This window comes from Cnephaeus nilssonii, assembly GCF_951640355.1.
Source record: "Cnephaeus nilssonii genome assembly, chromosome: 6".
Classification (NCBI taxonomy): Eukaryota; Metazoa; Chordata; class Mammalia; order Chiroptera; family Vespertilionidae; genus Cnephaeus; species Cnephaeus nilssonii.
The window spans coordinates 105,928,062-105,945,066 of NC_137077.1; the positions used below are offsets into that span (position 1 = coordinate 105,928,062).

The window sequence follows — 17,005 nt, forward strand, 5'->3', positions numbered from 1 at the left end:
CCTGGTCGTCCCTAACTGCCCTCCCCTGGTGGCCTGATCGCCCATAATTGCCTGGCCATCTTGTGGCGGCCATCTTGTGGCCACCTGGAGACAGCCATCTTGTGCAAAGGGTGTGGCGGTTAATTTACATATTACCTTTTTATTATATAGGACTAGAGGCCCGGTGCACGAAATTCGTGCACGGAGGGGGGTTGTCCTTCAGCCCAGCCTGTACCCTCTCCAATCTGGGACCCCTCAAGGGATGTCCGACTGCCCGTTTAGGCCCGATCCCAGGGGATCGGGCCTAAACGGGCAGTCGGACATCCCTCTCACAATCCAGGACTGCTGGCTCCCAACTGCTTGCCTGCCTGCCTTCCTGATTGCCCCTAACCGCTTCTGCCTGCCAGCCTGATCACCCCCTAACCACTCTGCTGCCAGCCTGTTTGCCCCCAACTTCCCTCCTCTGCCGGCCTGGTTACCCCTAACTGCCCTCTCCTGCAGGGTTGATCACCTCCAACTGCCCTCCCTTGCAGGCAGGGTGCCTCCCAACTGCCCTCTCCTGCTGGCCATCTTGTGGTGGCCATCTTGTCTCCACATGGGGGCAGGATCTTTGACCACATGGGGGCAGCTATATTGTGTGTTGCAGTGATGATCAGTCTGCATATTACTCTTTTATTAGATAGGATAGAGGCCTGGTACAGGGGTGGGGGCCAGCTGGTTTGCCCTGAAGGGCATCCCGGATCAGGTGCGGGTTCCCTTGGGGTGTGGGGCAGCCTGAGCGAGGGGCCTGTGGTGGTTTGCAGGTGGGCCATGCCCCCTGGCAATGCAAGCGGAGGCCCTGGTATCTGGAATTTATTTTCCTTCTACAATTGAAACTGTAGCCTGGAGCGGAGCCAAGCCTAGGGCTCCCTCCGAGGCCGGTAGCCATTTGTGTTGGGGTTATAATTGAAACTTTGTTGCCTTAGCGGGTGGGCCCAGCCAGGGTGTGCGGAAAGCTTTGCTTCCCCTGTTGCTGGTGGCAGCCCTGGCCTGCTCTCGCAAGCTCCATTCTGCCGCCATTTGTTTGAATTTGTTTACCTTCTATAATTGAAACTTTGTAGCTTGAGTGGAGGCTTAGGCCTGGCAAGGGCAGGCGGAAAGCTTGGCTTCCTCTGTTACCTAGGAAACCTTGCTCTCTGTGGCTGTAGCCATCTTCGTTTGGGTTAATTTGCATACTCGCTCTGATTGGATGGTGGGCGTGGCTTGTGGGTGTGTCGGAGGTGTGGTCAATTTGCATATTTGTCTATTATTAGATAGGATACTCAATCACTGACCCACACTAGCCAGGCAACATTTGTCATTTTAATTATGACTTGTCTTGTATGGTCCTCTTTGGGTTCACCTTGTTTGGGACTCTGTTTCCTGGACTTTTTTTTTTTACCAGATTAGGGAAGTTTTCAGTCATTATTTCTTCTTCAAATGGGTTCTCAATTCCTTGCTATCACTCTTCTTCTGGTACCCCTATGATGTCAATGTTGTTATGCTTGATGTTGTTCCAGATGTTTCTTAACCTGTCCTCGTTTTTAAAAATTCTTTTTTCATTTTGCTGTTGTGGTTTTTTGCCCCCATTACCTTGTCGTTCAGATCATTGAATTGATCATCTGCTTCATCTAATCTGGTGTTTATTCCAGATAATGTATTCATTTCAGTTATATTCCTCACTTTTGACTGGTTCTTTTTTTTTTTTTTTTTAAGTTTATTGATTTTAGAGAGAGAAGTAGGGAGAGGGAGAGAGAGAAAGAAACATTGATGAGAGAGAAACATCAACGTCAATTGGCTGCCTCTTGTACGCCCCTTGCTGGGGAGCAAGCCTGCAACCCTGACCATGTGCCCTGACTGGTAATTGAACTTGCAACCTCTTGTTGCATGGATTGACGTTCATCACTGAGCAACACTGGCTGGGCATTGAGTAGTTCGTCTTAGGGTTTTTGTCTCTGTGTAAGTTCTTACTGAGATCACCTATTTTTTTCCCTAAGTTCATTGAGCATTTTTGTAACCAGTGTTTTGAACTATCTAGTAGATTGCTTGCCTCCATTTTATTTTGTTTTTCTGGAATTTTCTTCTGTTCTTTCATTTGGGACGTGTTTCTTTGTTTCCTCTTTTTACTTGCCTTCCTGTGTTTGTTTCTTTATATAAGGTAGATCTGCCACATCTTTCAGTCTTTGCAGGGTGGCATTATTACATAGTAGGTATCCTGTGGGGCTCGGTGTTAGAGACTCCTTTGAGGACTGTCCATGACTACAGAGGATGAGCTCTTATGCAGGTGCTGATCTTACGGAGGGAGATTAGCTTTAGCAGGGCTCTGATGCCTGCTGATTCCACCCTTTGGGTGTGCCATTTGTTGAGCTAATTGGGTGGTGCTCTGGTGTGGTCTGAATCCAGCCAGTGGGGGTGTTGGCTCTGGGGCCTCTTGGGTGGGCTCTGGTGGAGGACCATCTGAGCCACTGCCTGTGCCTGGCTCCGGGCCACCTGATAGGAGCTACAAAGTGAGCTGCAGTTGGTAGCTGCCTGTGTTGGCCTTGGAGGCACCTGGGAAAGGTTATGCTGAAAACCTAGGCCAGCTGCCACTAGTGTTGGTCTTGGGGCAACTTAGCAAGAGGTACCGGGCATGCTGAGGCCATCCTCTTTTTTTTTGAGGATTGTGGACTTTTGAGAGATTTTTGGAAAGTCCACATGTAGCATGGGTTGAGGCTGGCTCCTTGTGAAGAACAGCTATTAAAAGAGATTCAGGCTTGTGTGTGAGTTGGGTGGAGTGGGGGTCTCAAGGAGTCAGCAGGATGGAGGAGTGGTGTTAGACAGTTTCATGGAGATTCAGATTTGGCATTGGACTGCACCGGCTGTATAGGGGGAAGAGGGTTCAACAAAGCAACAATGGTGCCTGGCTGCCCACTGGGTGGGAGGAGGGCTCAACAATGAAACAATGGCCCTTGCTAGCACTTCTCTCCTTCCAGGCCTCACCCAGAAGTCAGACAATTTAGTTCATCCCCATATGTCCCTAGAGATTTGAGCTCCTGTTCTTCTCTGGAGAAAAATTTCTACACACACACTCAAGTGTTTGTGAACAAGTGAGTGTGTGTGTAGAAATTTTTTGAGGAATGCCTGAATCTCCAGCAGTTCTCCTCCTCCTTTGGCCACAATCTGTGTTGGTTTTTACAGCCAGATATGTGGGGATTCCTTCTTACCAGCTCTGGTGCTCTGGGCTTGGCTGCCTAGTATGAGGCTGGGACCACTTGCTCCTTAGGGAGGAGTTCTACAGCCAAGATTTTCTTCCCAATTTTTATTTTTTTTTTAATGAATGAGGCACTTCATTAACCCAGCATTTGTTCTAATACTTCTTATTGGCAGCTGCCACCTGCCCTGCGATTCTGTCCAGATCTCTGTGTCCCTGAGGTGTCAATTTGCAGCCCCCATCCTGATCCTTTCTCACCATTTTCAGCCCCTCCAGGGCTTGGAGGATCCTGCGGGGCACACAGAGCCTCTGCTGAAGTGGCTGGGCATGACACCATTTCTCTGTCATCCTCCATAGATCTTGGTCATGGAGCCAACCCAGCTCCTTCCCGAAGGTACAGGTGCTGCGCTGTGGAAGCAGCCCGTGTGTAGAACCAATCTCATCGTAGGGAGCAAGCTCTTTATGCGTGGCCAGCTTGACAGTGTCCACCCTTCAGGGACTTTCAGCTTCCTGGATTTTTTTGAGGAAGGCTGCCAGAGCTCTAACAAACTCCTGCTGGTTCCTGTCTTTTACAGTAACTCTGGGCATCGTGTGGCCTCTGTGCTGCCAGCCTTCCCAATTCTTGACTGCCACATATGAATGGAACCAGTCCATTGCGTGTGTCCTCCCCTCCCACCAGTATTGATGTGGGTTCTTCTTTATATCCTTAGTTATAGTAGTTCTTTTTATCTATTTTTCAGATGCTTCTCAGGGATGGTTGTTTATTATAATTTCGTTGTTTTTTCGATGTGGTCTTGGAAGGAGGCAAGTACAACATTTACCTACCCCACCAATTTAAAAAATCTTTTAAAAATATGTTTTTATTGATTTTAGGAGAGGAAGCGGGCGGGGGGGGGGCAGTGATAGAAACATCAATGATGAGAGAGAATCATTGATTGGCTGCCTCCTGCATGCCCCCTACTGGGGATCAAACCTACAACCTGGGCATATGCTGTAACGGGGAATCAAACCATGACCTCCTGGTTAATGGGTTGACCTTCCACAAACCACTGAGCCATACCAACAGGCCCACCAGTTCTTTTTAAATACTTTCCTCCCTTAACCTGTATGTTATAATTAAGAATTTCATATCATCTTCTGAAATAGAGTTGCAAATTCCTGCTTTTGTCTGTTTGTTTATCTTACAGTTTTGTGTTCTTTTTTCTTTTGGTTTTAGGTAGAAGAGCTCCTTTCAACATTTCTTGTAATGCAGGTCTTGTGCGGATAAATTTCCTCAGCTTCTGTATGTCTGGAAAAGCCTTTATTTCTCCTTAACATCTAAAGGATAAATTTTCTGGATATATTATCCTTGGCTAATGATTTCTTTCTTTCAATAATTTGAATATTTGATTCCCCTCTTTAATTGCTTTTAGGGTTTCTGCTGAAAAATCTGATGATAATCTAATGGGGTTGTCTTTGTTTAAAATATGTTTTTATTGGTTTTTAGAGAGAGGGGGAGGGAGAGGGAAAAAGAGAGAGAAACATAAATGATTGAGGACATCATCAATTGGCTGCCTTATGCACCTCCCTCCCCCCGCCCCCCCCCCACTGGGGATCAAGCCCCAAACCTGTCCATGTGCCCTGATCAGGATTTGAACCAGGGACCTCTTGGTTCCTGAACTGATGCTCAACTGCTGAGCCACACTGGCCGGGCAAATAGGTTTTTCTTTATAGGTTACTATCTTCTTTATCCTGGCTGCCTTGAAGATTCTTTCTTTATCATTAATTTTTGACATCTTTAATATCCTGTGCCTTGGAGAAGGCTTTTTTGGATTGAGATAATTAGGTATTCTGTTAGTTTCTCAGATTTGAAGTGCCAGCTTTTTCCAGTTTGGGAATTTCTCATCGATTATTTGGTTGAATTGGTTCTCTGTTTCATTCTCCTTCTCATACGCTTTATTGTTATATTGCTCTTTCTAATGGAGTCAGAAGTTCTCAGGAAGTTATTTCATTTTCTTAAACCTATCAGTTCTCTCCTTTCACCTGAGTAAATTCTAGATTTCTATCTTTAAGATCACTAAATCTGTCTTCCATCTGTCCTGCTCGGTTTCCCAAGCTCTCTGATTCTTCATCTCACTTATTGAGTTTCTTAGCTCCAGAATTTCTGTTTTGTTTTTTTTATAGTTTCAGTCTCTTTTGCAACATACTTGTTTTGCTTGTTGAATTTATTCTGGAACTCATTGAACTGTCTGAGTTTATTTTATCTCACTGAATTTTTTCAAAAATTGAATTCTCTCTTATTTAAATCACAGTCTTCAATGTGTTTCAGGAGACTTTTTGTTTTCTTTCTGAGCTACCTTATTACCTTGGTTACTTAATAGCTTACCTGTCTGGGCATTTCATGTATTGCACTCTTCCCCCCTTTTTTTAACACTATATGCAGTTTCTTATATATATTTTCCCAGAGATACTATAGGATTATAAAAAGATATGTATGTATATATTTTTGTTTGTTTGTTTAGAAATGAAGGTACTATTATTTTACACAATCTCTTGGTGATTGGGCAGTAAACAGTCTTAATTTGTTTAACCAGTCCCAAGACCTTTGCTTTTTATAAATAACTAGAGGCCCGGTGCATGAAATTCAGCCCAGCCTGCACCCTCAGCTCAGCCTGCACCCTCTCCAATCTGGGACGCTGCGGGGGATGTCCAATTGCTGGTATAGACCAGCAGTCGGACATCCCTCTCACAATCCTGGACCACTGCCTTCTAATCGCTCACCTGCCTGCCGGCCTGGTTGCCCCTAACTGATTCCCCCTGCCGGCCTGATTGCCCCTCACTGCCTGTACGTGCTGGCCTGATTGCCCCTAACTGCCCCCACCCCCCGTCGGCCTGGTCGCCCCCAACTGCCCCCCCCCGCTGGCCTAGTCACCCCTCTCTGCCCCCCCCCCCCGCCAGCCTAATCGCCCCCAACTACTCCCCCTGTTGGCCTGGTTGCCCCCAACTGCACCCCCTCCCGCTGGCCTGGTTGCCTCTCACCCCCCTGTCAGCCTGGTCGCCTCATGCAGCCTGCTTGTTCAGTCGTTTGGTTGTCCCTCACTAACCACCCTGCCGGCCTGGTCACCCCATGCAGCCTGCTGGTTCAGTCGTTTGGTCATCCCTTGGACTGGCCCTGGGCGGCTGGGGGGCTGAGGGAACTTGGGGACTCCGGAGGCAGGCGTGAGGAGAGGCCGGACCCACCTGGGGTCAGGACTGGGCGCCGCCATCTTGTGGTGTGGGCGCCGCCATTTTTGAGGGTGTGGCAGTCAATTAGCATATTCTCTCCTTATTGGCTGTGGGTGCGACCATCTTTGTGAGGGTGTGATGATCAATTAGCATATTCCCTCTTTATTAGATTAGCTGCTTCAATGATTTTTCTGTCCATATGTTGACACACACACACACACACACACACACACACACACACACAGGCCTACTTATTTTCACATAATTACTTTCAACACCCTGAGTCAGTAATTTTCAACCTTTTTAATCTCATGCCCACATAAATTAATTACTAAAATTCTGTGGCACACCAACAATATATTTTTTTGCTGATCTGACAAAAAAAATAGGTATAATTTTGATTCATTCACACCAGATAAATATTGTTGTGTTGGCTATTGTCATTTTTTCATTTGACAATCTAAGGGAAAAGAGTTCAGTGTCCCTGACTAAATAGTCAGATATTTCATGTTTTAAAAATTTTGCTTTAAACCAGTGTGCACATGGTTGAAAATCCCTGCTATAAGGCATAAAACCTATATGAATTATTCACAAAAATTCTAGTAGAGGTCAATGATTTATTTCCCTTATTGTAATAAGAATGAAATTTCATAATGATGCATCCGAGTATGATTTTCTAGTACTTGAACTAATAAAATGAATTATAAGTATTTAACTTTGTATTTTCATTCTCTTATCTTTACATTGAAGATTTTGGTGCCTCTGGTTTTGCTACAACAAATGCTTTTGGAGTTGACAAGGCGTGGTCAAGAACCTTTGAGTACATTGCTACAGTTTGGTGTGACATACCTGGAAGACTATGCAGCAGAGTACATCATCCAGCAAGGCGGCTGGGTATGAGCTCACTTTTTTAAAAAAAAATCATTATTATTGAAAGTATTACATATGTCCCCTTTTTCCCTCATTCACCCCTTCTAGCATGCCCCCGCCTCCCGCCCCAGACCTTCACCACCCTATTGTCTGTGTACATGAGTTATGCATATATGCATATAAGTTCTTTGGTTGATTACTTCCCACCTACCTCCCCTCCCCTGCCTTCCCTCTGAGATTCCACAGTCTGTTCTATGCTTCCATGTCTCTGGATCCACTCAGTTCATCAGTTTATTTTGTTGATTAGACTCCACATATGAGTGAGTTATGTGATACTTGTCTTTCTCTGACTGGCTTATTTCACTAAACACAATACTCTCCAGGTACCTCCATGCTGTCTCAAAGGGTAAGAGATCCTTCTTTTTATTATTTTTAAAAATATATATTTTACTGATTTTTTTTTTTTTTTTTTTTTTTTTTTTTTTTTTTTTTACAGAGAGGAAGGGAGAGGGATAGAGAGTTAGAAACATAGATGAGGGAGAAACATCGATCAGCTGCCTCCTGCACACCTCCCACTGGGGATGTGCCTGCAACCAAGGTACATGCCCTTGACCACAATCAAACCTGGGACCTTTCAGTCCGCAGGCCGACGCTCTATCCACTGAGCCAAACCAGTTAGGGCGAGATCCTTCTTTTTTACTGATGCATAGTATTCCATGGTATAAAGGTACCACAGCTCATCTACTGATGGGCGCATGGGCTGTTTCCAGACCTTAGCTATTGTAAATTGTGCTGCTATGAACAGAAGGGTGCATATATTCCTTCTGATTGGTATTTCGGGTTTCTTAGGATATATTTCCAGAAGTGGGATCACTGGGTCAAATGGCAGTTCCACATTTAATTTTTGAGGAAACTCCATACTGTTTTCCATAATGGCTGCACAATTTGTCATTCCCACCAGCAGTACTAGGGTTCCCTTTTCTCTACTTTGTTGCCAGCACTTGTCATTTGTTGATTTGTTGTTGTAGCCTTTCTGACAGTTGTGAGGTGATACCTTGTTGTCATTTTAATTTGCATCTCTCTGATGATCAGTGACTTTGAGCATTTTGTCATGTTTCTTGGCCATCTGTGTGTCCACTTTCGAGAAGTGTCTGTTTAGGTCCTTTGCCCATTTTTTAATTGGATTGTCTTTCTTTTGATAAGTTGTATGAGTTCCTTATATATTTTGGATATTAACCCTTTATCAGATGTGACATTGCCAAATATGTTCTCCCATACAGTGGGCTCCCTTTTCATTTTGTTGATGGTTTCTTTTGCTGTGCAGAAGCTTTTTATTTTGATGTAGTCCCATTTGTTTATTTTCTCCTTATTTTCCCTTTCCCTAGGAGATGTATCTGTAAAGGTATTGCTACAAGAGATGTCTGAGATTTTGCTGCCTGTGGTTTCTTCTAGGACAGTGGTCGGCAAACTCATTAGTCAACAGAGCCAAATATCAACAGTACAACGATTAAAATTTCTTTTGAGAGCCAAATTTTTTAAACTTCTTCTAAATGTCACTTCTTCAAAATAGACTTGCCCAGGCTGTGGTATTTTGTGGAAGAGCCACACTCAAGGGGCCAAAGAGCCGCATGTGGTTCATGAGCCGCAGTTTGCTGACCACGCTTCTAGGATATTTACGGTTTCGCAACTTACATGTAAATCTTTTATCCATTTTGAATTTATTCTTGTGTATGCTATAAGTTAGTGATCTAGTTTCATTTTTTCCACATGTATCTGTCCAATTTTCCAAACTTCATTTATTGAAGAGACTGTCTTGACTCCATTGTATTTTCTTGCCTACTTTGTCAAATTTTAATAGAGCGTAAAGGCTTGGTTCAATTTCTAGGGTCTCTGTTCTGTTCCATTTATCTATTTCCCTGTTTTTGTGCCAATGCCAGGCTGTTTTGATTATGGTGGCTTTGTAGTATAACTTGATATCTGGTATTGTGATTCCTCCAATTATGTTGTTCTTTCTCAAGATTGCTGTAGCTATTCGGGGTCTTTCTGGTTCCATATAAATTTTTGGAGTATTTGTTCTAGATCTGTGAAATATGCTATTGTTATTTTAATAGGGATTGCATTGAATCTGTAGATTGGATTTGGGTAGTATGGACATTTTAATGACATTAATCCTATTAATCTATGAACACTGTATTTTTTCCCATTTATTTACATCTTGCTCTATCTCTTTTTTCAATGTCCTATAGTTTTCCCAGTATACGTTTTTTACTTCCTGGGTTAAGTTTATTCCTAAGTGTCTTAATATTGTTGTTGAAATGATAAGTGGAATTGTTTATTTTGTTTCTCTTTCTGAGAATTCATTATTGATGTATAAAAAAGCCATCAATTTTTGGGTGTTGATTTTGTATTCTGCTACATTGCCAAATTCATTTATTAAGTCTAGTAGTTTTTTGGTGGAGTCTTTAGAGTTTTCTATGTACAATATTATGTCTTCTGCAAATAATGAGAGTTTTATTTCCTTATTTCCAATTTGGATGCCTTTAATTTCTTCTTGTCTGATCGCTGTGGCCAAGACTTCCAGTACTATGTTGAATAACAGTGGTGAAAGCAGACATCCCTGTCTTGTTCTTGTTTATAAGGGAAATGGTTTTAGTTTTTGCCCATTGAGTATGTTTGGTGTAGTTTTGTCACATATGGCCTTTATTATGTTGAGATATGCTCCCTCTATTCCCACCTTGCTGAGAGATTTTATTAAAAAACTAGAGGCCTGGTGCACGAAATTTGTGCATGGGGTGGGGTGTCCCTCAGCCCGGCTTGTGCCCTCCTATCTGGGACATCCCTTTCACAATCCGGGACTGCTCGTGCCTAACAGCTTGCCTGCCTGCCTGCCTGCCTGCCTGCCTGATTGCCCCTAACCATTTCTGCCTGCCAGCCTGATTACCCCCTAACTGCTCCCCTGTTGGCCTGATTGACACCTAATGGCCCAATCGCCCCCAACTGCCCTCCCCTGCCGGCCTGATCACCCATAACTGCCCTCCCTTGCTGGCCGGGTCGCCCCCAGCTGTCTTCCCCTGCAGGCCTGATCTCGCCCCCAACTGCCCTCCCCTGCCGGCCATGATGTGGCAGCCATCTTATGATGATGTGAGGGCGGCCATCTTGTGGTGGCCATCTTGTGACGACATCACGTGACGCCACCTAGGCTTTTATTATATAGGATGGGTGTTAGATTTTGACGAATGCTTCTTCCGCATAATTTGATATGATTGTGTGACTTCTGCCTTTAAATTTGTAAGTGATATATCACATTTATTGATTTGATGATATTGTACCAGCCTAGCATCCCTGGAATAAATCCCACTTGGTCATGTTGTGTGATCTTTTTAATATATTGCTTGATCTGACTTATTAGTATATTTGAGGATTTTAGTATCTATGTTCTTCATAGATACTGGCCTGTAATTCTTTCTTTGCGGTGTCTTTATCTGGTTTTGGAATTAGGATAATGCCGGCCTCATAAAAAGAGCTTGGATGTGTTCCTTCCTCTTGGATTTTTTGGGAATAGTTTGAGTATATAAGTATTAGTTCTTCTTTGAATGATTGATAAAACTGCCCTGTCAAACAGTCCAGACCCAGGCTTTTGTTTCCTGAGTTTTTTGATTACTGCTTCCACTTCCTCAGTTGTTACTAGCCTATGCAGGTTTTCTGATTCTTTCTGATTCAGTTTTGGGAGATTGTATTTTGGTAGGAATTTTTCCATTTCATCCACATTGTCCATCTTGTTGGCATATAGTCGTTCATAGTATTTTCTTATAAACTTTGTATTTCTATGTTGTCAGTTGGTATTTTACCGCTTTCATTTCTGATTTTACTTATTTGAGTCCTCTCTCTTTGTTTCTTGATGAGTCTGGCTAACAGCTCATCGATATTGTTTATCCTTTCAAAGAACCAGCTCTTGGTTTCATTTAGTGTGCGTGCACGTGCGTGCGTGCGTGCGTGCGTGTGTGTGTGTGTGTGTGTGTGTGTGTGTTGTGTGTGTGTTTTAGTCTTCATGTCATTTATTTCTGCTTTAATCTTCATTATTTCTTTCCTACTTACTCTGGGCTTTTCTTGTTGTTCTCTTATTCTTTAAGTTGTGGGATTAAAAGGTTTATTATTAATTTTTTGTGTTTCTTGAGGTAGGCCTGTAGTGCTATGAATTTCCTCTCAAAACTGCTATACCTGTGTCCCATAAATTTGGGGTTGTTATGTCTTCATTTTCATTTGTTTCCAGAAAGGTTTTTCTTTCTTGATTTCATTGGTAACTCATTCATCCTATATAATCATCCTATATAATAAAGAGGTAATATGCAAATTGACCATCACTCCAACACACAAGATGGTCGCCCCCATGTGGTCAACAATGGCCACCCCCATGTGGACACAAGATGGCCGCCACAAGATGGCCGGCAGAGGAGGTCAGTTGGGGGCGACCAGTCCTGCAGGGGAGGGGACTTGGTGGGGACCAGGCCTGCAGAGGAGAGCAGTTGGGGGCGGGGACCAGGCCTGCAGAGGAAGGCAGTTGGGCGGGACCAGGCCTGCAGGGGAGGACAGTTGGGGGAAACCAGGCCTGCAGGGGAGGGTAGTTGGAGGAAACCATGCCTGCAGGGGAAGGCAGTTGGGGGGGACCAGGCCTGCAGGGGAGGGCAGTTGGGGGGGACCAGGCCTGCACGAGAGGGCAGTTGGGGGGGACCAGGCCTGCAGGGGAGGGCAGTTGGGGGAAAGCAGGCCTGCAGGGGAAGGCAGTTGGGGGTGACCAGGCAGCAGGGGAGGGCAGTTGGGGGGGACCAGGCCTGCAGGGAAGGGCAGTTCGGGGGAAACCAGGTCTGCAGGGAAGGGCAGTTGGGGGAAACCAGGCCTGCAGGGGAGGGTAGTTGGGGGAAACCAGGCCTGCAGGGAAGGGCAGTTGGGGGGGACCAGGCCTGCAGGGGAGGGCAGTTGGGGGGACCAGGCCAGCAGGGGAGGGCAGTTGGGGGGGACCAGGCCTGCAGGGGAGGGCAGTTGGGGGGGACTAGGCCTGCAGGGGAGGCCAGTTGGGAGGGACCAGGCCTGAAAGGGAGGGCAGTTAGGGGCAGTTGTGCCGGCAGGGGAACAGTTAGGCGTCGATCAGGCTGACCTGGGAGTGGTTAGGGTGTGATCAGGCTGGCAGGCAGAAGCGGTTAGGGGCAATCATGCAGGCAGGCAGGCAAGCGGTTGGGAGCCAGCAGTCCTGGATTGTGAGAGGGATGTCTGACTGTCCGACGGGCAGTTGGACATCCCTTGAGGGGTCCCAGATTGGAGAGGGTGGAGGCTGGGCTGAGGGACACCCCCTCCCCCCCCGTGCACGAATTTCGTGCCCTGGGCCTCTAGTTGTTTAATAATATGCTATTGAATCTCCTTGGGTTAGAATGTTTTGGGATGTTTTTACTGTAGTTGATTTCTAATTCCATTCCATTGTGATCTTAGAAGATGCTTGATATGATTGCAATCTTCTTTTTAAAAAAATTTAAATTCTTTATTGTTTAAAGTATTACATATGTCTCCTTTTCTACCCATTGGCCTCTCCCCGTCCACTCCCACTCCCCAGGATGTGCCCTTACCCCCCTACTGGCTCTATCCATTGGTTATGCTTATATGTATGCATACAAATCCTTTGGTTGATCTCTTACCCCCTCTCCTCCCTTTCCTTCCCTCTAAGGTTTGAATTCTGTTTGATGTTTCTATGTCTCTGGATCTATTTTTGTACATCAGTTTATGTTGTTTATTATATTCCACATTCATTTATTTTTAGATTCAATTGTTGTTAGGTGTGTATTTGTTGCCATCTTGTTGTTCATATTCTTTTTCTTTTAACTCTTCTTCCTCTTCTTAAAGAACAACCTTCAACATTTCATGTGATACTTGTCTGGTGGTGATGAACTCCTTTAGCTTTTTCTTGTCTGTGAAGCTCTTTATCTGACCTTCAATTCTAAATTATAGCTTTGCGGGGTAGAGTAACCTTGCTTGTATGTCCTTACTATATTCATCACTTTGAATATTTCTTGCCACTCCCTTCCGGCCTGCATAGTTTCTGTTGAGAAATCATCTGACATCCCTGTGGGCATTCCCTTGTAGGTAACTAACTGCTTTTCTCTTGCCACTTTTAATATTCTTTCTTTGTCTTTAGCCCTTAGCATTGTATTTATGATGGGTCTTGGTGTGGTCCTCTTTGGAATTCTCTTGTTTGGGATTCTCTGTGTTTCCTGGACTTGTAAGTCTATTTCTTTCATGAGGTGCCAGAGGCTAAAGCAAACAACAGTTAGCATAAGAAAGAGACATATGAAGACCAATAGAATTTGATATTCTGCAGGGCTGAATATCAGCACAAGCTGTGATTGTGATGGCTCGAGGTGATTTTCTGACCGGATAATCTTTACATTATTTATCAAACTTTACCTTTGATCTGCCTGTATGCATTACTAAAGGGAAAATGTGTATTCAAAGCAAATAAAAGGGGACTAGGCTAGGACTCAGTATTCCTGTTCACAAAAGAGTTTCCACCTGGCCCCCCAATGCCTTCCAAATTCATATTTTTGTATAGTGTATTTAATGTGTTGTCGGCCCTCCTTCAAGTCATCCTGAACCTGCCGCACAGGTCGTGGCAACCAGGTAGGGGAAATTTTTTGTCATTATTTTTTCAAATAGGTTTTCAATATCTTGTTGTCTCTGTTCCTTCTGGCACCCCCATAATGCTAAAAATGGTATTCTTGAAGTTGCCTCAGGGGCTCCTTACACTAGCTTCATATTTTTAGATTCTTCTTTTTTCTCTTCTGGTTGGGAGTTTTTTGCTTACTCATATTTCAAATCATTGATTTGATTCTCAGAATCCTCTTCTCTACTGTTGAATCGCTGTCTATTATTCTTTATTTTAGTCAGTGTATGCTTAATTTCTGAATGGTCCTTTTCCATATATATATATATTTGGCATTCTCACTAAGATCTTTGGATGTCTTACTAAGTCCATTAGAGGTTTCTAGAAGATTTTTGAGTAACTTTATAACCATCTATTTGAACCCTATATGCCATAGTTTGCTTTCTTCCATTTCTTTCATTTGTGACATGTTTCTTTGTCTCCACATTTGGTTGCTTCCCTGTGTTTCTATGTGTTGGGTAAAGCTACTATGTCTCCTTGAGTTGGTAGAGTGGCCTTGAGTAGTAGGTATTCTATAAGGTCCAGTTGCTCAGCCTCCCCAGTCACCTTAGCTGGGAGCTCTAGGTTCACCCATTTGTGGGCTGTGAGCACTGTTTTGTTTTAGTTGAGACTTTATTCCTGTTGGTGTCACTGGGAGGAATTGACTTCCAGGCCAATTGGCTGTGAAGATCAGCTGCGACTACATTGGCAGAGGTGCTGTGAAGGAGACACCCCTATGGAGCAGGACATGCTTTAGTGGGGCTTTGGTGCTCACTGAGTGTACTCCTTGAGTGTGTCATTTGTGGATGTGTAGACTTGTAATCTGGTATGGTCTAACACTGACCACTGGGTATACTGGCTCTTGGGTGTCCAGGGAGGTGTAAAGTCAGCCACTGATGGGCCACCCTGCAGGAACTACAGATAGAACTGCAGATTTCTCCTCTTTGCATCGCGTTTGGAAGTGCCCAGATGAGGCCCAAGTATGAATCAAGCCAGGTTGGTCCTGGTGCTGGGTCTTGGGCTTTTTATTAATAGGTTTGGGGCTCCTCGACCTAGCTGCAACTTCTTTTGAGAGATTTTATTCTCCTGAGCAGGGACAGTCCATTCAAATGCAAAAGTCTGTGCACTCAGCTTGAGTTTGGTTGTAAATTGGATGAGGCCGGGTGTTAGGGAATCACAACGGGGGAGCAAACAGAAATGGCTGCCAGTCAAGCCCTTCGATCAAGGAGGTCCCAGCACAGGAACAATGATCCCTGCAAGCACCTTTGTCTGGGAGAAAGTGGCCTCAGTTCCTTCCCGGATGCCAGACAATTCAGTTTCTCCTCGTATGTGTCTGTGTTCCCTCATTCCTCATCCTAGTGCTAGACAGAGGGGGCGGGAGGAAGCGGGACCTTGTAAGTTTAGTTCATGATACTGGTCTTTTAAGAGGAACAGCTGAGTCTCCAGCAACCTCTGTGTCCCCGAGCCCCAGTCCACACTAGTTTTTACAGCCCACAGTTCTTACTGTCCGTAGGGACTTCTTTTCTCAGCTCTGGGATCCTGGGCTGAGGGTCTGGTGTGGGGCTGGGACCCCGTTCTCCTCTGGGTGGCCTCCGCAGATGCGATCTTCCTCCCAATTAAAAAAGTGACACAGCCTAAGTGCCCATCAACAGATGAGTAGATTAAAAAACTGTGGTATATCTACACAATGGAATGCTGCTATAAAAACGAAGGAACTTTTACCATTTGCAACAGCATGGATGGACCTGAAGAGCATTATGCTAAGCAAAATAAGCCAGTTGGAGAAAGATAAATATCGGGAGGAACCAAGATGGCAGCATAGTTAAACAACTAATCTGCTGCCTCACACAACAATTTCAAAAATACAACTAAAAGACAAAACGTCTACCACCCAGAACCACGGGAAAGCTGGCTGAGTGGAAGATTTACAACTAAGGAGAGAAAGGAGCACAAACGTTGAAAAGCTGAGGTACGGAGGCGCGCGAATCGGGCTGGTGGCGGGCGACTGGGCGTGCTTGGGTAAAGCTACTATGTCTCCTTGAGTTGGTAGAGTGGCCTTGAGTAGTAGGTATTCTATAAGGGAGACAAGCTCCCGATCACTCTGAAATCCAGTTTCTGGGGACACGTGGGGGACCCAGACACCTACGGGGAGAAGCTGGACTCTCGGCCATCGGGCCGGAAAGTGAGAGTGACTTTTTTGCAGAGGTGCGCCCAGCAATCATTGTTTACTGTGCTGGAGCGCGGGGCGCAGGGACTTGGAAACGTGGAAAGGCAGAGACGGCTGACGCCAGCCATTGCCGTTGGCCACGCCCCAGCCTAGTGACACCCTGAGACTCCGCCCCGCCCTGAGACCCGCCCCGCACATTCTACAAACCCGCCCAGGCTCCACACAGCGGCTTTTGCATATAAATGGCCTGTTCTGTGGCAGCTCAACCAAATTAACTGCAGCTCCAGTCAGACTGCTCCAAAACTGCCAAAACCCAAGCAAAGGAGGAGAAAACTAGTTCTTGCTGTAGCTCCTGCTGGGGGACACACAGTACACAAGGGTGCACCAAGAGTGTCCACCTCAAGTAACTGGGAGGCTGACCCATTGAACCAATAGGACATCTAGTACACAAAACTACCCTACCAATTCAGGGAAGCAGAGAAAATGAGGAGGCAAGGAAACAGATCACAAACCAAAGAAATGGAGGAGAATAAGCGACTGGACATAGAGTTCAAAACCACGGTTATAAGGTTTTTCAAGAATTTCATGGAAAAGGCCGATAAATTCAATGAGACCCTCGAGGATATGAAAAAAGACCAACTAAAAATTAAACATACACTGACTGAGATAAAAAATATTATACAGAGACCCAACAGCAGACTAGAGGATCGCAAGAATCAACTCAAAGATTTGGAATACAAAGAGGCCAAGGACACTCCTCCAGAGAAGCATGAAGAGAAGAGAATTCAGAAAGTTGAAGATAGTGTAAGAAGCCTCTGGGACCACTTCAAGCGAACCAACATCAGAATTATGGGGGTACCAGAAGAAGAGAGAGAGCAAGATGCTGAAAACC

General features: G+C 45.0%; 1 protein-coding gene and 1 pseudogene across 21 annotated transcripts in view; one reads left to right on the plus strand and one right to left on the minus strand.

The window, feature by feature from the left end:
* BCL2L13 (BCL2 like 13) overlaps positions 1-17,005 on the plus strand; it is a 148,576-nt gene that overhangs the window by 68,338 nt on the left and 63,233 nt on the right. For 15 of the 20 annotated variants that reach the window (XR_013813700.1, XR_013813701.1, XR_013813702.1 and 12 more), the window contains one exon: positions 7,142-7,285. Coding sequence is in view for 15 of the 20 variants with exons in the window: in XM_079774895.1 (XP_079631021.1) it covers positions 7,142-7,285 (144 nt within the window). In the remaining 5 variants the exon portion in view is untranslated. The other 5 variants (XR_013813703.1, XM_079774891.1, XM_079774890.1 and 2 more) reach the window with 5 other exon arrangements.
* Positions 2,608-6,029, minus strand: LOC307100917 (small ribosomal subunit protein eS19-like; annotated as a pseudogene). Its single transcript has one exon. The product of its transcript is annotated as a small ribosomal subunit protein eS19-like (transcript).